We start from the raw sequence: 24,737 nt of genomic DNA, 5'->3' as shown, positions 1-24,737 counted from the left end.
TGATTTAAAACACTATGTTAGATCGATCATTGACCTCGGGAGCCAGAGGTCGTATGTCAGCAAATACGTAGTGGATGTAATGAAATTGAAGTGTCTTGGGGAACAAACGGTGACTCATGACATTTCGGAGGACTGAAAAGGCGTGAAAACCACAAGATGTATTCCATTAAATTGCGTAATACAGAAAATAATTTCTGTTGTAATGTAGAAGTAATGGATCAGAATAAAATTTGCACTTCTCTTCCCAAATTAGATTCTAAAAACATCGAAGAAGTAAAACAATTGGGTATATTTGTTAGTGATATTTGCTTAGATGAAAATCTTTGTTTGTATGAAAACGATCCTAAGGAGATTCACATATTATTAGGGGCAGATACAGCAGCCAGATTATTTACAGGAGAAATTAAAAAAATTTCGCCTGACCTAATTGCGATGAACACCAAGTTAGGGTGGACAGTTATTGGAAGATCAAGAATCAATAAAAATGATAGTTCCAGCACGCTAATGTCGCTACTTGTCAACGACGTAAATATATCCGATCTTTGGAGGCTTGATACATTGAATATCAATGACCCTGCGGAAATTCAAAGTAGAAAAGAACTAGAAGAAGCGGCCAAGGAACATTTTGAACGCAGTGTAACACGAGATAATGAGGGGCGCTATGTTGTCACCGTGGATACATGATCATCCACCTCTTCCTGATGGCAGAAAGATCTTAACAGTTGTATTAAAGCCTTAGAACGTGCCGAAAAGCTGACCGATTATGATGATGTTTTTCAGGATTGGCAGAGTGAGGGTATTATTGAAGAAGTTGTTCCTATGTAAGAAATCAAGGAAGGACAGCATTTCTTACCTCACCATCCTGTCTTCAAGGAGAATTGGACGACCAAAGTTCGACCCGTTTTTGATGGTTCATCTAAAGAAAAGAATACACCTTCTATTAATGACTGCCTCGAAAAGGGACCAAATCTTGTAGAACTCATTCCATCTCTCATAAATCGCTTTCGTATTGGAAAATATGGAGTGATATCTGACATCAAGAAGGCCTTTCTGCAAATTGGATTTCAAGAACGAGATAGACCATATCTCAGATTTTTATGGAAGGATAGAAGAAAAGACGGAAATATCAAGATCCTGCAGCACAAAAAAGTTGTGTTCGGAATCTCCTCCAGTTCTTTCCTTCTAGGAGCTACATTAGAACTTCATTTAAAAAACGCTCCAGATCATCTCAAGGAAACAGCCCAGCAACTTATGAGGTCCTTCTACGTTGATAATTGTGTTTTCAGTGTCAACAGAAAAGAAGAACTCGCTAGATTTATTTCGGAATCGCAAGCACTATTATCTACTGCCAAGTTTGAACTTCGAGGGTGGGAGCATTCTCCTATTGAAGACAAAACTGAAGAAAGGCAAGAAGACCGAAAGGTTCCAGTTCTTGGGCATCTGTGGAATTTACCAAAGGACACTATATCTCTAGATTTGAAAAGTTTGATGAAAGAAGATAAAGGACCTATTACAAAAAGAAAAATCCTGTCAACCGTTCATCGAATCTTTGATCCGATAGGATTTTCTTGTCCAGTGACTCTAGAGCCCAAATCTTTGTTGCAGGAATGCTGGAAATTGGGGCTGTCCTGGGATGCTGAACTCCCTCTGCTGATAACTGAAAGATTCGAACGCTGGAAGATGAAGTTACCGAAATTGAATGATCTTGAAATACCAAGATGTGTACGTGAGGACTTTGCAGAAGATTCCAGATTTTCCATCCATGTTTTTTGTGACGCAAGTCAGAGTGCCTACGCTACATGTATCTTCTTGAAAGCTGAATCTGCTGATAGCACGTCGTGCCAGTTAATACAAGCTAGAAATAGAGTTTCTCCTTTGAAAAAGATCTCTATTCCACGCCTAAAACTTTTGTCCTGTACTATTGGAGCTAGATTGGCAAAAGCAACCATATCCGAACTTGGACTTGAGAACATACCAAACTTCTACTGGTCTGACTGTATGAATGCTTTGCATTGGATGAAAAGAAATGAGAATTGGGCCACGTTCGTTTACAACAGGGTACTGGAAATTCGTAAACTCACTAATCCTGAAGACTGGAGGCACATAAGTGGAACATTAAACCCAGCTGACCTTCCATCACGAGGTTCCAATGCAGAGGAACTTGTGAAATCTCTTTGGTGGAAGGGTCCAAATTGGCTGAGAAGGCCTATAGAAGATTGGCCTGTTTCGGAAACTATGCCAGATTTCGACGTTGTAAACTCCGAAAAAAGAAAATCTATTGTGTCTGTCACTAACACCACGACAGAGCAATTCGAGTACTTTTCTAAGGTATCTTCTTTCCGAAAAATGACCAAAATCACGGCTTGGATTTTTCGTTTTTATAAAAATGCTAAAACCCAGAAAAAAGAAAGAAAATGCGGTACCCTAGATTTTGAAGAAGTAGAGGCTGCAGAAAAGTACATTTTAAAACAAGTTCAAAGTCAATGTTTTTTGGGGAACGAAAAACTGAACTTACAAACATTCCTGAATTCAGATGGTTTATTAAGAGTAAAGACCAAAATTTCTCAAAGAAGTGATCTACCGACATTTAGATTTCCAATTTTACTGCCTTCAAAGCATGATGTTATCGGAAAACTTATTTTTGAAAAGCATGTTGAACTTAGCCATGCTGGGATACAGATTTTGATGTCGAGTTTAAGAGAGAATTATTGGATCCTAAAAAGCAGAAAGACAATACGTCAAGTAATAAGGACTTGTGTAATATGCCAACGTTTTTCATCTCGGCCATTAGAAGTATTAAGTGCTCCACTACCCGAAGATCGCGTCAGAGATGCTTATGTTTTTGAAGTAGTAAGGGTTGACTTGTGCGGACCACTATATTTGAAAAACCAAACCAAATGTTGGGCTGTACTTTTTACATGCGCAGTTTATCGCGCAGTCCACATCGAGCTGGTAACTAGTTTATCAACAGATAGTTTTATTCTAGCTTTACGAAGGTTTATTTCTAGAAGAGGAAGACCAGCTACAATGTATTCAGATAATGGAACCAATTTAGTGGGTACTTCTAATGAGCTGAAATCTGTTGATTGGGGGAAAATACAAGAATATGCCTCAGTAAAGAAAATCCTATGGAAATTCAACCCCCCATCAGCCCTATGGTGGGGCGGATTTTGTTAAAGGCTTATAGGTATGTTGAAATCTGTCTTAATAAAAATTCTTGGAAAGGCCTCCTTACAGTTTGAAGAATTGTACACTGTACTATGTGATGCTGAGGGCGTTATAAATTCAAGACCTTTGACATACTTAAGTGAAGACAATGAGGACCTTGTAGCATTAACACCTGCTATGTTTTTGCAAGATGTAAAAGAAATAGGAGTTCCAGATATAGATCAAATGGATACTAAGAGAATGAATAAAAGATACTTTTACAGGCAAAAAGTGTGTCAAGATCTCGGAAAACGTTTCAGAATCGAATATCTTGGACATCTTAGAGAATTTTCAAAGATTCGTAATGAATCTAAAATTAAAGAAGGAGACATTGTTCTCATCGGTGATAGTAACGTCAAGCGAATAAATTGGCCTTTGGGAAGAGTCATCAAATTATATCTTGGAAAAGACAAGAAAGTTCGTCTCGTGGAAGTCCAGACCAAATCTAGGTCTTTCCTACGTCCAATCCAGAGACTTTTTCCTCTTGAGATCAGCCAAAGTGAAAAATCTGCTATCCCATGTCTCCCAAAGAGTGATTCTCCATCCACAACGATGATTCCTGATGGTACACCTACCTCTAGTGACTCTCATGCTGTTCCAGATGTGAGACAACCAAGAAGATCCCGTTATGGCCGGCTTTTAAAGCCCAATGTTCTCCTGGACTCATTTGTTTGAGTTTCTAAAGTCCTTTACGAAACTCAAAGGTGGGAGAGTGTCGGAAACCAGGCCTTAACTGTAACCAGTTTTAACTGTAAAGAACTTTCCCTTCTCGCCACCAGGGGTTTGCTGACTCCCTCTCGTTTTTGGCGGCAACCAACGAACGCGTTTTATTCTCTTCTAATTTTGTAAATATATTCTTAATCATGTAACATATAATCAAGTATCTATTAAATAATATTCTTAAAGATAAGTTCCCCGTGTTAATGAGTCATAGTCACTGAACCTGCCACTAATTAGAAATTTGAGATTTTCAGCTGCAGATGAAGACAACAACACCAGTATGTTAACAAAAAGAGATTCCAACCAACAAAACAATAAAGGTAAGCGCTTTTACTTGCCCATAATTTAGAGATTGTTCGTGTTGGAATAGTAACTTTTTTTGTGCAACTACGAGATTTCAAAATTATTTTGTAAAACTGATATTCTCATTTAAGAAACATGAAGCTGCAGACTATAAGAGAATTATGCGCATTATAATATTTCATATAAACAGGATTTTTATATTACATTATACTAGCCGCAGTACCCATGGCCCCATCATCCTTAATTCGTTCTATTTGTTTGAAAATCAAGATAAAAACATATTATTCGTTTAACAGCTTTCGATATTCTTTTAGTCGATCCTTTAAGATTCTTAAATGTAGTAATTAATTAATTAATTACTACACTAAAGTTTTAAGATAAACGGCAGCTTTAGTTTTGCCATATGGCACATGACAATACAATTAAAACTTACAAACTTATTAAGTAAAATAAAATTTATTTTATGAACTCCACCTGAAAAAAAAAGAATAAGAAAGAGAGATGATAATTGTTGACATCAGGGATTGATCACCATGTATTAGAACTCGAAGTTCTTAACCTCCGGTCCTAATAATATTGAGAGAAAATACGGAACATGAGCAATACATGGATGATTTTGATTGTACAGAAAAATAGAAACTCCAAAATACCTAATAAAAAGTGAAGATTTGTAGATGCGAGGAGAATAAAATAAATTTTAAAAAGTAGGGGGGAGTGAGTGAAAAAAAATTTATTTAATAGAAGTTCCGCAAAAACATTTCGAGGATGGTGCCATGCCTGGCAAGGAGATATTTTTATTAATATTGAGACTTTGATGTTTTCAGTTTGCTCAGAGGAAAGAACGTGAAACTCAAATCAGTATATACTGAATAAATTATGTTTACAATTTCAAATTATGAAATATAAAAGGTATAGATACATTTTTTAAAAATCTATGCAACTTATAAATCATTTATTTCATTTTAATTTGTAGAAATCATTAAAGGAAAACAAACAAAATTACGCTTTCATAATTTTTATTTACACATTACAAAAAATATAGATAAAATATATCTGAAAATTATTAGAAAAAATATGATCAAATGGATGTTTCAATGAACTCACTAATTCAAAAAACTCAAAAACTATTTGCTATTTATCAACATTTATTTTTCTAGACACTTAGAAAGAATATAAAGATAGCATGACAAAAATGTCAATGTAAATGATGAAATCAATTTTATTCAACAGAAACATCCTCGGTACTAAAATACAAGGGTTTTTTTTATCACCAATAAAAACATAATGCTGTACAATATATTTTTAAAGCAGAACATTTATGAAATTTATTTTAAATGCTAAAGTTACATTGATAAAAATTACATTGAATGAATATCATAAAATAAAACAAAAACATACAATACAGTAAATTTAATAAACAAGAATAAGGTCGTGATATATATATATAATATATATATATTTGTTTTATATTTCCTTTCTGTTAAAATGGTATATCTCTTGAGTATAATTTCAGGGGATTTTCGGGTCACGAGGAATCATTTTTAGACAATGTCTGTTTTTCCCCACAGAAAAAATCCCTTTCTTTGAATCCCTGCCTGAGGGTGACCCTTGAAAAAGTCTTCAGGCCGGATTCTTTTTTTATATTTTTTATAATTTTTTTGGTTTTTTCCTATTAACTTGATTCTAATACTTTTGTATATATATATATATATATATATATATATATATAGAGAGAGAGAGAGAGAGAGAGAGAGAGAGAATATAAATAGGATTAGATAGGATATAAATAGGAGTTGGAAGAAACACTTTTATGCTTTTACAGAATTTTATAATTCAAAATTGATATGTTAAAGAAATAGAAAAAAAAAGTGAAACATCCATGTAGCAATGAAGTTGGGAATAAAAATTATATAATAAATGCTGATATGGAAATTGATTTTCAATGAAAAGACCTGTATTTATTAAAACATAAATCACTGAGGTGCACAATGGTATAGCATGATATTATGATAACAGTCAATTTCAGTTTAAATACAATAAACTAATGACATTTCAATTCTTACATTAGAAAAGTTGTTTGACATAAATTCACTTTGAATCCATTATAAATCTGCAAATGTAATGAGAAAACTAGTAATAATGCTTTCTGGAGCTATCGATTTTGCTCTTTTGTTATTAGACATGATTACCCAGCAATAACTAAATAACATGAATTACTAAAAGATAAAGAAAACTTTAAGGTTCATAATTAAAAAGTAAAACCTCATAATGCGTTTTATTATAATGCCAAAAACTAAAACTCAAATGCAAAAATTATTTGACGTTAATTAATGGTTTTTGAAAGTTACACAACATGTGTAGCATGAATCCGCGATCTTCGACGAAGCGAGTAACAACTCAACTCCGTATTGAAAACAAAACAACTTGTAATCAAAAACTTGAAAAAATGGAACAGCGTTGTGATCAGCAGCTGAAAAGATTCTGAACTATTTACTTTCGTAAATGCAGTCATTTAAATTTAATATGTATATAGAATAACTTGTCTTGCCGTAGAAATAAATTTTATAGTTTATTTTTTCAAGGAGGAAGTTTTTTTCAATCACAGTAAAAGAACCCGTGTACCATATGCGAGTACACGACATGGCGTCCGCGACAGGATTCGAACCTGCAATCTTCTGATTCGAAAGGCAAGTGAATTATTTTGACGATAAATTATTTGTTATTAGAAATTTGTAGATGCTTTGAAGTAAGAATATTTCAGAAAAATTATGGAAGCTTTAAAGCTTAAACAGAAAACAGTTAATCTGCATTTACTAGATTATTTAATCATTTAGATGAGTCAGCGAAAACGGAAGTAAACATTGCAGAAGATTTCATTGTTTGGCAACCTTCCAGTTGCTTGGCGAGAAAAATAATGAACTTTTGCAATTAAATGAAGATATTTTGAATCTTTTGTTGATGTCTGAAGACATAAAGGAAGACGATATTGAAAAGGAATCTCGTTCAGCAGACGAGTATTCACTCAATTTTAAAAAGATGAGTTTATTAGTGGATAGAAAAACTAATCCCGCTGTTAATGATGATACATTATCTTCAGTTGGCGGTGAAAAGCGGAAATTCAAGCTACCTCGTTTGGAACTGAAGAAATTTGGCGGGGAAATTAAAGATTGGCTACCGTTTAGGGGACAATTCCAAAAAATTGATGAAGACAACGATATCGATGAAACCGACAAGTTTCAATATTTAGTCCAAGCAACTATCCCGAATTCCAGAACGAGGGGATTAGTTGAAAGTTTTCCCCCTATTTCCGGAAATTATTGAAAGGCGATTGATTGTCTGAAATCTAGATTCGGCAGAGATGATTTGTTGGTTGAATATTACGTTAGAGAATTGTTAAAATTGACCCTCGCATTTAATCTTAAAGAGAAACATGTTGAATTATCAACTGTTTATGATCGACTTGAAACCCAGCTGAGATCATTAGAAACTCTTGGCGTTTCTACAGTGAAGTATGCGGCCATTTTGTTTCCCCTGTTTGAATCTTGTTTAAGTGAAGAAGTTTTAAAAGCCTGGCGAATAAATGATAGAGGATTGGATGGAAAAGATGACGCGAAAGAATCTCAATTGGAAAGTTTGATGAAATTTTTGAAGAACGAAGTTGAAAATGAGGACAGGATAGCTCTTGCCATGGAAGGCTTCTCTTTGAAAGAAAATAACAAAAATATCAAGATTAAAAGAGACTTGCCGACAGCTGCGGGATTTTTTTCAGGAAACAAAAAATCTGTTTTGAAGTGTGTATTTTGTGACAAGAACAATCATGAATCCAAAGAATGTCATGTTGTTCGAAATTTGGATTTAAATGAGAAAATGAACCGATTGAAGAAAAGAGGTTGCTGTTTCAGATGTCTAAGTAACGGTCACGTGTCAAAGCTATGCAGGGTCCAAGTGAATTGTGGAATTTGTGGTAAAAGACATCATTCTGTGATGTGCCCTGATAGAAAGACCGTTGAGTCTTCTAACTCCCAAGAAGCAACGGAGAGTTCAATCAATTTTGGACAGTTCAATACATTGACCAATCCCACATGCTCTACAAGTGTGTTTCTACAAACCCTGGTCGTGGTCCTTCGGGGAGAAATACAGGATTTTGCTGTAAGAGCCCTCATAGACACTGGAAGTCAGAAATCTTATATTACGAATCTTATATTGATGACTGGAAAATCTTATATTGATGACTGGAAAAATCCTCGATTTAACTTGTGGATTAACTGCCATTGAGACTTTGCTTGGTTGGACACTTATGGGAAGGGCACCAAGCAGTTCACACTCTATAAGCATGACAGTGACAAACTTACTTATAAAAGATTGTAATATAAGTGACTTGTGGAAGTTAGAAGCCATTGGAATTACTGATCCTGCTGAATCGAAAAAGAAGACTGAAATGCATCAAAGTACTTTAGATTATTTTCGAAACACTCTGACGAATAATGAGGAAGGAAGGTACGAAGTCGCCTTACCTTGGGTGTTAGAATCATCCCGGCTCCCTGACAACAGACAAATGACCGAGAAACGATTTTATTCTGTTTATAAAAAACTTGTAGAATCCGAGAAGGTTGGAGTATATGCAGATGTCTTTAAAAAATGGATGGATTGCTGACGGTGTCATTGAAGAAATTGAAGATAAAAAAGAGTTCAATGCATACTATCTTCCGCACAGGCCTGTATTTAAAGAGAACAGCATTACTACGAAAGTGAAGCCAGTTTTCGATGCATCCGCACATATAAAGCGTACACCCTCACTGAATGCCTGCTTAGAAAGCGGTCCTTGTTGTAAAGCGAAGCGAAATGTAACCGCCACCAGGCGGCGATGTTGTGACGTCAGCCTGCGAGCTGCGTGATATATTCAGTACGGATTGTGATCTCGGCGTAGCCGTGTGATTTTTATAAGTGTCTCTGTGTTTGTGTCGTCCATTTGTCAATAAACGTTATGTGTCTGAAAAACCTTTGAACCTATTTTGACTTAAATACCCCGCATCTGGTAGATGCAAACCTGTTTTAATATCTGAAAGATTCTATGTTTAGTTTGGTTTCCGAACATAGTGGCGTCCGTGATAGGATCGAGTACTTTTTATTTGAATTTTTCTGATTTTCATGAAAATGACAATGGATTTGACACAGTTGAAAACACAGCGAAAATCGTATCGTACTTCGTTTACGGTATGTGCGAAAAAGCTTGAAGAAGAGCTTATGAAGGAAGTACCTGTACTGAAAACGCTTGCGCAGATGTTTTATGAAAATTATTGACAGGAAATGCAATTGAATTAAAATCTGGTTTAACCGCTGTTGAAACGAAACTGGACGAACTTGGACTGTTTTTGGAAAGGGTTCTTATAAAAAAGATAATATTTTAACGACATTATCAATGCATTCCATGACCTTTCCAGTAAATAAACTTTGGCAACTTGAAGTTTTGGGTATTTCTAGCCCCACCGAATCTGAAGGGGGGAAAGGCGATATTGATTTAAATGATTTTAATGACAAAATGAAAATTCTTCCTGATGGAAGATATGAAATTGAACTTCCTTGGAAACATGATTTTAAGAATTTACCTAGTAATAAAGAATTAGTATGGAGAAGACATGAAAAAATGATGAGCAAATTTGGAAATGGGGAATTCTTTTCGGATTACAAGAAAGTGTTTGAGGATTGGAAAAACTTGAATATTATTGAACGTGTGCCGAATTTAGAATTAAATAAAGAATGCCATTATTTATCACACCGGCCAGCGATTAAATTGGAAAGCCAAACTACAAAAATTCGCCCGGTTTTTGACGCTTCTGCTTTTGAGCGAGGGAAACCTTCTTTGAATGAATGTTTGTTTAAGGGAATCAATCTAATAGAATTAATACCAGATATTCTCGATCGATTTAGAATGTATCCAATTGGTATTAGTGCAGATATTGAGAAGGCATTCTTAATGTTATCTGTTGCACCTAAAGATAGAAATTTTCTTAGATTCTTTTATCCTTGTAATGAATTGATTTACAGACATTGTAGAATTGTATTTGGTGTTTCTTCGAGCCCATTTTTATTGAATGCTACAATTATGCATCTTCTTGAAAATTGTACTGAATTTTATGATGTGCAGAAACTCAAATGTTCTTTTTATGTTGACAATTGTTTAACTGGAGTTTGTAGTATTTCAGAGGCTGAGAATTTTATAGAAAAGGCAAAAATCATTATATCTAAAGGTTGTTTTAACTTGAGAGGTTGGGAGAGCAATGTGGAATGTAAACATATCAGTAAACATTCTGGAAATACTTCAGTTTTAGGAATAATTTGGAATTTAGATGAGGATACTTTGAAATGTAAAATTAATTTTGAAATTTTAACTTGTGACACTAGAGTTACTAAAAGATTAATTTTGTCCCTTGTACAGCAAATATTTGATCCCATTGGTATGTTAGTCCCAGCCACTTTGCTCCCCAAACTTCTGTTACAGGAAACTTCGAAGAGCAAAATTTCTTGGGACGAAATACTCCCAAGTTGTTTTATTGAAGAGTTTTGTAAATGGCTAACTGATATATCTTTATTGAACAATGTAAAAATTTCGCGATATATGGTAATTCTAGAAAGTTCTGAATTTCATGTTTTTGTAGATGCCAGTAAAAAAGCATATGCAGCCTGTATTTTTGTACGATCTGTTGATTTGGATGTAGTAAAAGTTACTCTTGTACGGGCGAAATCTAGAGTTGCTCCCTTGAAAACTTTGAGCATACCGTGCCTCGAACTGATGGCATGTTGCATTGGGGCAAGGCTGGCAAATTCTGTTCGTAATGCCCTTGACTTACCAGATATTAGAATCGCGTTCTGGACTGATTCTTCAGTTGCTCTTTGGTGGATCAAGGAGCAAGGAGATTGGTCAGTTTTTGTTACGAATAGAGTGAAAGAAATCAAACAGTTGTCTGGATCTCAGTTATGGCGCCATGTGCAAGGAAATATGAACCCGGCTGATTTATAATCAAGAGGTTGCTCTATTAAATATATGCTGAAGTCTGAATGGTGGAATGGCCCCAATTGGCTCTTAATGCCCCCGGAATGCTGGCCATTAGATAATATTTGCTATGACATTAACGAAATAGAGACAGAAAGAAAAAAAACCAAATTAAGTAATGTAAATTTGTCGGAAGAGACAACCCCCAGGTATGCCTCTAGGTTTTCTGATTATGATAAAATTATAAATGTGGTTGCATGGACTTTACGTTTCATAAATAACTGTAAGAAAAATTCTGTTTCTAAATCTTCAAAACTTTCTCTATCAGAAATCGAAAACGCAGAAACTGTATTGATGCGTTTAATTCAAAACCAGTATTTTGCTGATAAAAGTTCAATATTGTCAATTGACATTTATAAAGATGATGTTGGTATTTTAAGAGTTAAGACACGTATAATTGAACGTAAAGATGTATCAGACTTTTTGAGTCCAATTCTTTTGCCAAGTAATTGTATATTTATTAAGTGTTTGATTGAATCTGTTCACAGAAAAAATTGTCATGCTGGTATTCGGATTATGCTGTCTATTTTAAGAGAAAAATTTTGGATTGTAAAATCACGTAAAATTATTAGAAATGTACTTAATGGTTGTTTGAAATGTAAACGTTATAAAGCAAAACCATTGGCTACTGAGTCTTGTCCGCTGCCTGAAGATCGAGTTTCCGACACAGTGACCTTTGAAGTGACGGGAGTCGACTTAGCGGGACCACTTTTCTTGACAGTTCGAAGGTTTGGATTGTATTGTTCACTTGTGCTGTATATCGAGCGTGGCTTCTCTAAGTAACGATTCTTTTTTAATGGCATTCCGTCGATTTATAGCTAGAAGGGAAAGACCAAGAACCGTCTACTCAGATAATGGCACTAATTTCAGAGGTGCAAATAATGAATTATCTGAACTGGATTGGGAAAAAATCACTAGAGAAGCGAACATTCGTAGAATTTTGTGGAAATTTAATCCTCCCACGGCTTTCCTGGTGGGAAGGCTTTTGGGAACGGTTGATTCGGGTTCTCAAAGAACTGTTAAGACGCTCTCTCGGAAAATCGATCTTGTCTTTTGAGGAGCTCGAGACTGTGTTATGTGACCTCGAGTCTGTTATAAATTCGCGTCCCCTAACTTATATCTCTGAAAATTCAGATGATCTTATTCCTTTAACTCCTATGTTTTTAATGGAGAATCGAAATTTTAGTACTAATGACATAGACATGGTAGAGACCGAACGTTTAAGAAAAAGGATAAGATATAGAACTAAGTTGCTGAAAGATTTAAGACTTCGTTTCCGAAAAGAATATTTGAGTTTATTAATTCAAAAACAAAATAAGAAAAGACATTCATGAACCCAAGATTGGTGAAGTTGTATTAATAGGAGACGACAGTAAAAAACAATTCCATTGGCCTTTGGCAATAGTGGTAGATGTGTTGCCAGGTCGCGATGGAAAAATTCATACCGTTAAAGTAAAAACACAGTCTGGAGTTTCTCTGAGACCAGTGAAGCGAATTTTTCCTCTACAATTAAACATTAAGGAAATAGATTCTCTCACTAAGAGTGGTAATGAAAGTATTAAAAATGAAACTATATGTAAGGGCGATTTTCCTCGCACTTCCTCCACCCCTGAAGCTACCGAATGTAAATTTACACGATCTGACAGATGTGTGAAAGCACATAAACTCGATCTCTTGAATAATGTATGTTATGTACTTGAGACTCTTTCTGAGTCTCAAGGGGGGGGGGAGGATGTTGTAAAGCAAAGCGAAATGTAACCGCCACCAGGCGGCGATGTTATGACGTCAGCCTGCGAGCTGCGTGATATATTCAGTACGGATTAGGGATGACGAATATTTTCAGAGCGGTTATTACGTTACCAATATCAAAAATTCACAAATACAAGTGATCAATACTTTTCAAAGAGGGGTGTGATTCAAATCCTTCATACGATCTTACTGATGATATTTCGATTACGAGTTTTGGATCACGATAGAAACTAACAATCGATACGATATCACTGAAATTTGCCGGAGCGGTGACGATACGATCTGTCCAATGGAAGCTCTCAAAAGAAATCTGTGATTGGATTGAAAAGTGAACGGACCGGTTATTGGAATTATCGTATCGTATCATTGAATTGCATATCACTGAAATTTATCGCAGCGGTGATTTCACCGGAAAGTGCGAGGCTTCACTGGAAAGTGCGAAGTCACCGATATTCGTATTTGATGATGCACTATTCCATACAGATCATTTTTTATTGCTCGTGACATGATTGACTTTGATTACATATACTCTGTTTACTGCTGGCGCCATCTATTGGTAGAATATAGGACTAAAGTAAACATTTTAAAGAAATGACATATATTTTTAACTCATCTTTTCCAGAAAATGGTTCACTCTAATAAATTAAATAAATAGTTTTGAGAAAATAAAATAAAATTTAAGAAGTAAGCTGAAACAGATAAATTAATTCAATCACACGTTAATTAAATTAGTAAATTGAGTATTAATTACAATTAATAAATTTTATATTTAATATTAAGTAATAATTTTTAATTAATAATATGATCGAAATAACAGATATTTGGAACGCATATTTAAAAATAACAATAGCAATATTATTTGTTATTCAAAAAATCGTGGATTATGCATCTCTATTTGTTATTGCTGAAGCTGTTATCCTCATTCCCGAAATTCGATGCAATAAATGTAAAAAAAATATCAGATTTGAAAAGTAAATATGGAGATTTTGTTTATTTTCGAAAATTTTACTATTGATTTCCTTGCATTTGAAGGTTGCTGAAGGGTTCAAATGACTGTGGAAATAAGACCATACTAAGGATTTCAATGACATCACTCTGGTAATAGTGATTCTTTGATATTGGTTACATAATAATAGTTCGTCAAAAATTCGTCACTCTACGCATAATCATTTGCAAATGTTGAATAAATAAATAAAATAAAGTAATCACAAAATCTCAATGCTTGATACAAAGTGCAAACATCTCAACTCGGACATTGCTTGTTTTTTTTTTGTTCTCGTCTCACAAAGAAGCGCACTGACGCTTTTGGTTTCGGAGTCGTTTATTGACTGTCATTTATATCTTAGCTGTCAGAATAATTTATTTCTGAGTTTATATTGCCAATTTATTGAATTAAGTAAGTACTTTTTTGATTTTCTTATTCATAATTTTTGCTTTATTCACCAGTAACATTTTCAGATTTGTATTAATTTGTTTGAAGTATGGAACCTTGCATTTTGTTCCAAGCCAACGAACAAAATTTGTGTGTTCCTTGAATAAAGATTAAAAATTTATAATGGTACGCTCAATATATACTTCACATCCACTATATTTAATTCAGTGAGTGTGTTTCTTGTTTTTAACCATATGTTCCAGTTGCAGATGGATTTTCACTTCAAAAGATATTTAGCACCTTTCAAGTTTAGAAAATTTATCATAATCTTTGTAAATTTAGTGTATGAACATCATTTTTTAAACATTATCTAGTTCACTACGTATTTATATTTTGAACAAAAGGGAGTTGAGAGTTTTTGCCTCCTTTTAAACTTGACGCAGAGAAGCCGCCATTTCTGTTATTCATATGAGGCTCGTGATGTGCGCCATCCCCGGCCGGCCAATGTTTTAAAGCGGAATACAGCCGGTATAGTAATTGTTTTATAATTGTGTATTGTTTTCATAAGATATAAAATATTTTTATCTCAATATAAAATATTATCTATAAAATATTTATATTTCAATATATGCTTTTCATCCGCTTTATTTAATTCGGTGAGTGTGTTTCTAATTTTTATCCATATGTTTCACTTGCGGAAGGACTTTCACTTCCAAACAACATGTAGCACTTTTCATGTTAAAAAAATTTATCACACTCTCTTTATTAAGTTAGTGTTTGAAAATTTTAAAACATTATGAAGTTTATTAATTTATGTTGTGAACAAAGGAAAATTAAAACATTTTCCGCCATTTAAACGGACGCAGAGAAGCCGCCATTTCAGTTAATATGACGCTTGTGATGCATGGCGTTCTGATTTGTCCATTAATATTTTAAAGCAGAATGACGCAGAGATGGGAATAATTTTTAAATTTCTTTTGGATTTCATCAGATATCTTGTATTCTGCTGAAAATTTTGCTAAATTTGTAATAAACTATATTTACTCCACGATTTTTTTTAAAAGTATTTTAATGGTTTGTCTAATATTGTTTTATAAAAAATATTTGTGGAAAAATTGTCACATGTGCTGATTTCCGAAATTGTTCTTTGTGATAGTGTTGATTCAAAACTATTTTTTAAATCTGTATTATGTCTTAATATTATTAATAAATGGTTAAAGAAATTTGTTTCAGAAATATAAATTTGATAACATAAATTTTAGAAAGTTATGAAAATCTACTTTAGAACCAGAAATTTTAAGGATTTGGGTTTATTAGAAATAAATATAAAATAAGAAAATATCTGTTGAAAATGTGATTTTAGATATTTCACTTGTGAAATGGCTGTAAGGTTGGGTGTATGCTTTTTAGGTAAATGAACATTTAGTTGGAATGAATATTTTCCTTTACTGTAAAATTAATTTTTAATTTTTCAAAAAATTGAAAATAAGAAAGCAGATTGATCTTATGAAATATCTATAGTATCTTTTCATGCTTCAATTAAAAACCAATTATCTTGTCATGATGTTTAATGGCAAGGTGTCCTTGTTTTAAAATTAAATTGCAGTTAAAATCTAATCAGGAAAAAGTTCTACAAATTTGAATATACTGTCATTTTATGAGAGAAATCTTTTTACTTGATTGGTTATAATATCTTTTATAGTTAACGTTTAAGGTACACATTAGTAAGTTGTAAGAAGGTTTAAGAATAGATTTAACTTATATATATATATATAAATTAAATTAAGCTTAGTAGAATTAACTTCAACTTGATTTCAATTTTTTTTTGTTAATTAGAATGGAAATATGCAATTGGCTTTTCTTTGAATTTATGATGTATTTAAGATTTTATGTGGTTCTGATTAAAATTAGATTCCATGTTAGTGGCCTTATTCGATGGTAAATTGGATAAAAAAAATTGATGTTTCTTTAATATTAGTTATGAAATATATTAAGATAGAAAAATAAAATCGTAAAATCCTGTCGGCAGCAAGCAGATTGCTACACTGACCGAAAGCCACAGAGTTGAATAACACTTTTCCTCTTAAAAATGTCAGAGTTTGGAAAAAAGAATTGCTTTCCCTTTCTGCAATTAGATCAACCTGCACGGATGATGCAATTAGGGATCGCATAGTGTTAGTGGCAGATGTTGTTTATAGTGTTTGCTATATAGTGTTTAGAAAGAGTATAACAATAATATCAATTAAAAATGCAGAAAGATTAAAAAAAATTTTTTTTATAATATTTTATATAATTTTATTTCATAAATATTGCATGAAATTTACATTGCACGAATAATTATGTTTGCTTTGATAAGTCATTTTTTATAAATTAAAATTAATTTATAAAATGTGTCCATTTAGTATTTTTTCATTGAAACCTATTTGTCAAATTATTAAGTCAAACTATAAAATAATTTCCCGATTTTAGGTTTAAGCGATTTAATTCTTGAAAAAAATTCTTTCAGCACACTGCCAATGTATTTTAGTATTTTAAAATTAGTGTTTAAAACATTAATTGAATATTACGTTATAATTTTTTCTTCAATATTTAGAAAGATAATTGTGCAATTAGGGGATTTTGTTGGATAATTAACATTTCGAGATGTTGATTTTTGGTATTTATCTCCAAGATTAAAATTGTGATTTCTGTTAAATTTTCATAAATTTGCAATTAAACATCTGGTAACATAATTCACTTATGCTGAAATAACTGGACTATGCAAATGATGCACATTAGGACTACAACAAATATAGATAATTGTTAAAATATTTCTTTTATTAATCATGATACAAATATATCTGGTGACTAGAAATTACTCGACTAATACAGGTATTTACTTATTATTAAGTACATGCATCTAGAACATTTTTAATACAAATTTTTTTGTATTTGAAGGGATTCACATTTCGGATTCCGAAGAGGAAAATTCACTACTAGCATACGAGTAAAAAATATATTAAAATTTTAAGATCTTTATATTACTACAAAGAATGAATTTTTTCAGGGATTTAAATAAAATTTTATATAAGCTGTGCTATAATAATTTCAGATTTTATAATGAATAAAAGTTAAAATTTCTTGTAATTTTAATGAAAAATCTAGTTATAATTTTGAGTAATTATTCCGAAATGTACAGGGACATCCTCAAGTTTTGTAAAGCAACAGCATGTACAGTCATCTTTATTATAAGTAGAGACACTCGCTGTTGATTGCTAGCGGCCTGCGTTATTGACACTCTTATTCAAATAAATTTCATTTTGAAAAATGAAAATATAAGCCTTTTAATAAGAGTAAAGAATCTCCGAAATTTTCCCATTCCAGTGATCGAAAATACCTTATTTTAGTTTTTCACTTTTTCAGCACATTCAAATAATTTTATCATAGTTTTTGTGCATTTATTAATATTTTATGTATTTTTTTACTCCTTAATTGTTTATATTCTGACTGCTCCCAAGAGGGACAATGAACAAATATTGCTTTGGTTTCACCTTTTCTAATGGCTTTTTACAATGTTACAATTTATAGTTTTTTTTTTTTAATGCTTTGCAATAATTTATTTTGTGGTTTTAAAATCCTTTTTCAGTGGACTTTTTTGGAGATGAGGGGAATCTACTAAGGGTACTGATTAAGATATGGGTCCTTTTTCAGAAAGCTGTGAATTGCACTTTCCCTTTTCACTCTTCAGGACATGTTGGTAATAACACAAAACTGGTCCTTGAAATTTCACATGCTGTTTTTATCTCCGCCAAAATATTCTAATGTGTAATACTAAGGAGGCAATCAATCGGATGCTCCTTTGGCAGCTTATTTTCCTGTATCTTTCTTGACAAGCCACTTTTTGGATTTATTTTCACTTCTTTTAGGAAATAAATGTCCTTTTTTTTTTAAAAATCTTAAACAAAACGCTAATTGTTTGTAAAGGTTTCTAATCATGCTAACAGAGATAAAGAAACCATGAGAAAATTTTAATAACTTGCAGTTTTGTGTCTAACAGTTTTTGAATATTTATTTTAAATTTCTGAAGAGATTTTAGAAACCTTAGCCCTAATTAACAATAATTATTACTGTAAAGTTTTGGGAATATAAACAGTTATTTTAGTCTTGCCATTTGGCTCCGAATTCAATCAAAGTTGACAATTGTAACAACAGTATTAAAATCATATTGAGTGAATTCAAATTGGAACCAGTTATTATTTTTTAGTTGCATTTATTCCCAACCGATTGAAAACAAAATTTGACAGAAAATTATAACTGTAGTCGTATTGCATATCAAATTTGATATGTTTAAGTCATTGTCTTTTTGAGTTATTACTTTTACACACTTCTAAACGTACAGACCAACAGACGATTAGCATCTTATATTTGTCTCAAAATCTGATACGTTGTGGATGTTTAATCTGTATGCTAAATTTTATCCATCTAGCTCTCTTTATTTTGTAATTAATATGTTAACTTATATTCAAACTGTTCGACAGATTTCCTCTGAATAGATTTTGCAGGAAATTATATAAAAATCTATAAATTTAGTATAATGACTATATATCAAATATCATCCGTCTAACTCGAAGCATTTTTGAGTTATCTTTATCACAGACAAATAGGTGTATAGATATTTTCCAAAAATTTGGTCCGGAAAATTTGAAATGTAAAGTTTTTTCAAAATCTCGGAGTAAATTTCTTTTTTAAAGATTATTTTATTTTCTTTATATTACATGTACGAGAAAGTGAAAACATTAAAAAAAGACAGATGAGTCTTAAGATATCAGATAGAGTTGAATCAAGCAGTTAAAGAAATTTAAAAAAACAAAAACATATTGAATTATTTGCAAGTATATATTAAAATTCTTACTTTTACTTTGCTCATGAAAAGTAAAATTAAAAATGTCGGACCAACAAACATTAACAATCCAACTTAACAGAAGGATGTGAATGATACGCGAGATTAAGCAGTGAATGAAGGTTAATATTTTGACAAAAAAATAGGACTGATAAAAATATTTTTTATATTAAAATTGAAAAATTTGTTAAAAGTAAGACAAAATAAAAAAACAAAACTGCAATGTAAAATAATAACACTCATTTCACTACAATGCTTAGTTTTTTTAAAAATTAATTTTAGCATGATGTCAAAAAAAAAAAAAAAAAAATATTTGCAGAGTTTTAATCAGAAATTATGACAGAACTTATATACAATTTTCCAATTCCCTCCATCTAAGGTTTTAAGAGACTTGTGGAAACTATTTAATTCAGGGTACATAGTATCATGAAAAGTACCTAAATTTGAAAACCATTTTCAAGCACCTTAAAAATGTCTGGCCGACTGTTCGAATATAAGTTAACATAACTGCAGAACTGAGTCGGATAGTTAAAATTTGGTTCACAGATCTAGCATCTATTTTATAAATATCTGTCAAATTTTGAGCCAAATCTAACAAAAGGTTCACCTCAAGTCGGTCTATACTTTCAGAAATATGTAAACTCGATAACTCAAAAATATAGTGACGTAAATATATCAAATTTGGTAAGTATAAGTGTAGTTTTGAGTCAAATTTTTTGTTTTAATCAATTGAGAAGAATGTGTCTAAAACCCAAATTCACTTTTCGGATACTTTCAACCACATGCCAGAGATAATCCCAAAATACTTCTCTGCAGGCGCACAATAGAATCAGTAAAAATACTTAATTCACGCCTGTTGTTAATATTCTGTAATTATTGTATGCCAAAGCCTCACAAGGCATTTCCTGGCAATATGCATTTTGGGGTGACACTCTGATTGATTTATTTTCATTTTGCTTCTAACTACAGGGCTGATTTTTTTTATTTTGACTCTACTAGTTTGCTTCCGTTATTTATGAAAACTAGGACTTGTTAAAGCATTTTCATTTCTTTTTGAAATATATGTTTCTTCTCTAATTTTTTTAAGTAATAATTTTTGGTTGTAGGTTAAAAAGCAGGCATTAAATTTTATTAACGTTAAATGTTCAAAAGACTTTTACTACACTTTAGAAACAAGAGACGATAAGACAATCTCTTTTTGGACTGATTGTTTGTGAATGCTGCTATTATTTTCTATCAAATTATTTTAAAAACTTATTAAGAAGATGCCATTGTTCCATCATCAGTTTCATGGCATTTTGGCCAGTTGAATGATGATAGCCATAGGAATGCTTTAGTTTTTAGCTTTATAAGATTGCAAATAAAATTTCATAATAGAATGAGCACCACTTAGAATGATTGCATAATACTCTTTCCATCCCAGCCATGTTGGATCTTAATTGTTGTTGCTTATGTAAAAATCAAATACAAAATTTGTAGTCGTGCTGAGCTTCCACATCACTATTGGCATTTTCAGAAATGTTGTATCTGATATTTTATTTTAATTTTAAGAAATATTGAAAAAGCTTGCAGATCTTTATCATTAATCTTATAAAAGTTACTTATTTTTTTGTTAGTATTAATTTTTTTTTCTTTTTCATTTTTATGATCATTTTTAAGTTTTTGTCGAATCCAAAAGGGCACGATTTTACAATAGAAGAGTTGCGCAAATGCAGAAATAAATATTAAAATTAAAAAAAAAATAAAAAAAAAAATAAGCATTTAAAATTAATTTTTATAAATTTTTTTTTCAATAAAAACTATGCATTATTTTGAAAAAAATAAATACAATACTATGCTTAAAAATATGAGTTTACATATGCATACTTGTACAAAGATGTTTAATTTTGAGGGCTAAGGTACTTAAAAGTACTTAATTTTTGCAGCAGTTTGTCAATACACACATCCTGTTAATTGGATAGTCTCAAACCTTTTCTTCAAATTTTGTTTGAATTCAGCTTGGATTGCGGAATTAACAAACATTCAGTTTTGCATAACAAATTGTTATAAAAATATGATTTAATATAATCAATGGTAATTTTTTCTAAATAAAATGCTTCGGAAGGTTGGTTATATAGTTTTTGTAGATCTCCCTTTTTTTAAATACTCTAACTGAAACTAAGAAAATAGTTTCATTAAAAATTATAAGAAAGCTTATATTTTCAGTAAATACTGTATATGTTTTAGTGTCTGATTTTCAGGCATAAATTGTGTAAACACATTCAATTTGAATATCCTCAAATGAAAACACTCTATAAAAAAGAAAATAGTCAATTTTTATTTTATTTCTTTTATTTTTTCAGATTATCTACTTTCTTATCCTAGAAAGTTTTAAACTAAAGATCAGGTTAAATGTAATTATATATCTTTGTGCACATGCCAGGTATAGTTTTTTTATGTCCGTTATTTAAGACTCATTTTGGATATGCATTTAATCTTAAAACTTCAAAAGTACTGGCTCAGAATAATCTAAGGCTTTAAGGAATATGAGTAGAAAGACATCAATAACACTGTCCACTGATAACACACATACTCCCTTCTCATTATCTCGCAACTTCATATCTGGGGTAGGAAATAACCGGCAACTGAAAAATTACGTGTCTGCCATTATGAGAGGAGAATTGTTTGCCAGGAAATCATGGTCTTAATGCTGGGGGAGGGGGGGGGGTAAACATTTTTATTAGTTTATTCTGAAGTAGAAAAAAAATTTATTAAAAAAAAATCTTGTATTTCATAATAACAAAGGATGGAAATACTTAAAACAGAACCATTTCAGGTCATCCCAGCACATTTTATAAACCTCACTATCTCAGATTTTCATGCTATATACTATTTGCAAAGTCTCTAAATTTTGCATAGATATGCCATTCAGGTTTTGAATTACAGCTATGTAAAATTTTCAAAAATTACCTAATGGAAATTTTTGAGTGATTCCAAAATTTCTCTGAATTGAGTTAGAAAGCCAAGAGAGGTGTCAGTTTATATTTTTATGCCATTTTCCAAGACTATTACACAAAATTTTTGTCAAAATCTAAATAAAATTTAATTTTTTTCAAAAAGTGTACAGCTTTGGCTAATATTATGGAAACCTTTTAGAAAAAGTACATTTTGGAGAATTAATTGCTCACCTGCAATACTATTTGCAGTAATAACTAGAGCTATATATCATTTTAAAGATTATTTTAAACAAGAATGTAATTCATTAAATAATGTTCATTTAGTATTATTTTTTAAAAATTTATAGCAAAATAGTCAGAAAAAAGCATCTTTAGGTGATAAGGGATAATTTTCTTGATTTGAATATAGCTAATGAGTATGATTTAGATAGCCAAGAAGGTATTATTAATAGAATTCGTTTGTTGACACCATGTTTCAGGGATGACAGGAGGTCATTTATTCTTATTTTTTGTAATTGCTCTTAAGTATTCTTTCATATTGCAAAAATATCAAATGCTAAAACATGACATAGTTGACTGTCAACCAAAAGAAGATATAAAGTTTTACTATTGAATGTACATTAATTATAAAGCTAAAATTAAAAAGAAAATGATGGGGAAAAAATGATAGTGATTGATTTTGAAGGAGTATAAAGAAACTTCTAAAAAAATTAGAGAAAACTATTAGCACTAAATGATAGATTAATTTAAAGACTGTGCCTACAAGCTAGAAGATCATATGAGGGCATATCAAGTGAAACGATGCAATGCAGTGAACGTGTGGACCGTTTGATGCAGGTTGCTGCAATCTTGTTCAAATGCAAGAATTCCATAAAGAAAAAGCATTTTTAAATCTTAAAAAAAAAAAAAAAAAAAAACATTGAGAAGATTAAATCTCTTGCTACTAATCCAGCCATGCTAGTTTAAAACTAATGGGCTGGTTTCAAATGGGGAATTCAGGATTTAAAGTAAGAACATTCTTTGCAATAACTTGCTTTACATCTTGCACTTCTCGTTTGAAACAGAAAACGGCCAATTGCCATGGCAGTTCACAGCCAGGTTGGGCTGAGTTAGTAATAAAAGGATTAAAGGGGGCTGTTGCATGAATACTTAGTATTGACCAAATAAAGGTGTCCAAAATTAAGGCAATATTTGAATTTGCCATCATTCGTGCAGTCAAGTATTGGCAATCCTATTAAAAAAACTTTTGACAGCTGATAGCATAGTTAGTAAAAATGGAGCGTTATGCAATAGAATAATGAGTTTTCTTTGTTGAACAATTTTTGGAAAAGAATGAAAATCTGGCAGCCACAGTTTGACCCTAAACTATCGGATATCAAATGTTTACTGCTCAAGTGGTGACAAATTCAAATCTTGCATTAATTTTGGGACACCCTTTATGATAAATAAAACTTTACTAATTACCAAAATGCTGGGACATCAGATTTTAATCTATAAAATTGATAAGGAACTAGGCAAATTTACTTTTGTGACAAAAAAAAAATGCTCAGTTTTTAGTAAAGAATTTTAATGAAATTAAAATTTACAAGAAAAGTTTGAATCCATTTCCTTAAATTATCCTTTGCATTTTTTTTCCAGGAATCATTGAGTTGTTTAATTTAAAGGGTGTATGGGACACTCTCACTTTTTTGAGTTTGAGTTTTAAAACTCAGTATTAAAGTATGTAATTAAAGATTTAATCTCTTGGTAGTCTTGATTTCACATTCACATCTTGTTGTTCAGATGCAGGCTGATCATCTTTTAGGTTGTATTCTGCAATAACCACAAAATTAGGAGTTTCTTGGCTTTTGCCTCGTGCTTCAACAGGTTTTTTTTTTTTTTTTTTTTTTTTTTTGCAATTTTTAAAACTCATTGATGAAGGGGCTCTGCAAGAAGCTGCATTTATTTTAGGAGATTACAGACATTAGACAGAATGTAAAATTTCATTCTTGGAAATTTTCACTTAAAACGAACACCATCTTTATCGGGAAAGATTCCTGTGACTTTTCCTAAAGACCTGAACATTTTTTAAAAATGTGTTTTCTTCATCACCACTATTTATCCTACTTTAATTCCATAAGTGTCTCAACCTTCCTTAGTATTTTTTCTTAAATGACCCAGAGTATTCCAACCTTAAACATTTGTCATCTTCACAAAGTCTCATTCTGTACAGACTTTTATTTATTTATTTATTTATTTTTTGCTGATTGACAGATTCCAAACAGTCAAGATACACAAACCACATTATTTCATGCATAAACGTGAAAGGTGTTAAAGGTTCAAGCTGATTATCATCAGATGCATATTCCATAGGTCTAAAGTTGACAATATTTTCATATTCATACAGTAAAGAATTTAATTCTTCATATTTCCAACATGCCTTACTTAAAATTCTCTTTAATAAATATGTGACCTGGGCAATAATACAATCCATCGTTAAAATCCACTAAGGAGATGGAGGCATAAATGTTCAAATTATTC

The 24,737-nt window shown here is 31.8% G+C and overlaps 3 protein-coding genes across 3 annotated transcripts in view; all 3 read left to right on the top strand.

Annotated features, from left to right (window-relative positions):
• Nucleotides 1-7,188: 7,188 nt before the first annotated feature.
• LOC129960390 (uncharacterized) lies at nt 7,189-8,505 on the top strand. The gene is made up of 2 exons (XM_056073810.1): nt 7,189-7,522; nt 7,655-8,505. The coding sequence occupies exons 1-2, from the start codon at nt 7,189-7,191 to the stop codon at nt 8,503-8,505; spliced, it is 1,185 nt and encodes a 394-aa protein (XP_055929785.1).
• A 1,144-nt stretch (nt 8,506-9,649) lies between these two features.
• On the top strand, nt 9,650-11,248 carry LOC129960389 (uncharacterized). The gene has a single exon (XM_056073809.1). The coding sequence runs from the start codon at nt 9,650-9,652 to the stop codon at nt 11,246-11,248; it is 1,599 nt and encodes a 532-aa protein (XP_055929784.1).
• Nucleotides 11,249-14,308: 3,060 nt separating this feature from the next.
• The window catches only part of LOC129960001 (uncharacterized), a 135,578-nt gene continuing 125,149 nt past the window's right edge, over nt 14,309-24,737 (top strand). Inside the window, exon 1 of the mRNA XM_056072980.1 lies at nt 14,309-14,426. The gene's annotated coding sequence lies outside the window, so the exon portion shown is untranslated. The remainder of the gene's footprint in view (nt 14,427-24,737) is intronic.

Source organism: Argiope bruennichi, chromosome X2, assembly GCF_947563725.1.
Source record: "Argiope bruennichi chromosome X2, qqArgBrue1.1, whole genome shotgun sequence".
NCBI lineage: Eukaryota > Metazoa > Arthropoda > Arachnida > Araneae > Araneidae > Argiope > Argiope bruennichi.
The sequence above is the reverse complement of the archived record's forward strand: the minus strand, read 5'-3'. Positions and strand labels throughout refer to the sequence as shown.

Excerpts from the sequence above, each read along its gene's own strand:
- LOC129960389 (XM_056073809.1), top strand. The coding sequence starts at position 9,650 with ATGCATTCCATGACCTTTCCAGTAAATAAACTTTGGCAACTTGAAGTT.
- LOC129960390 (XM_056073810.1), top strand. The coding sequence starts at position 7,189 with ATGTCTGAAGACATAAAGGAAGACGATATTGAAAAGGAATCTCGTTCA. Across the intron at positions 7,523-7,654 it reads AACGAGGGGATTAGTTGAAA|AGAAACATGTTGAATTATCA; the intron begins GTTTTCCCCCTA and ends TTAATCTTAAAG.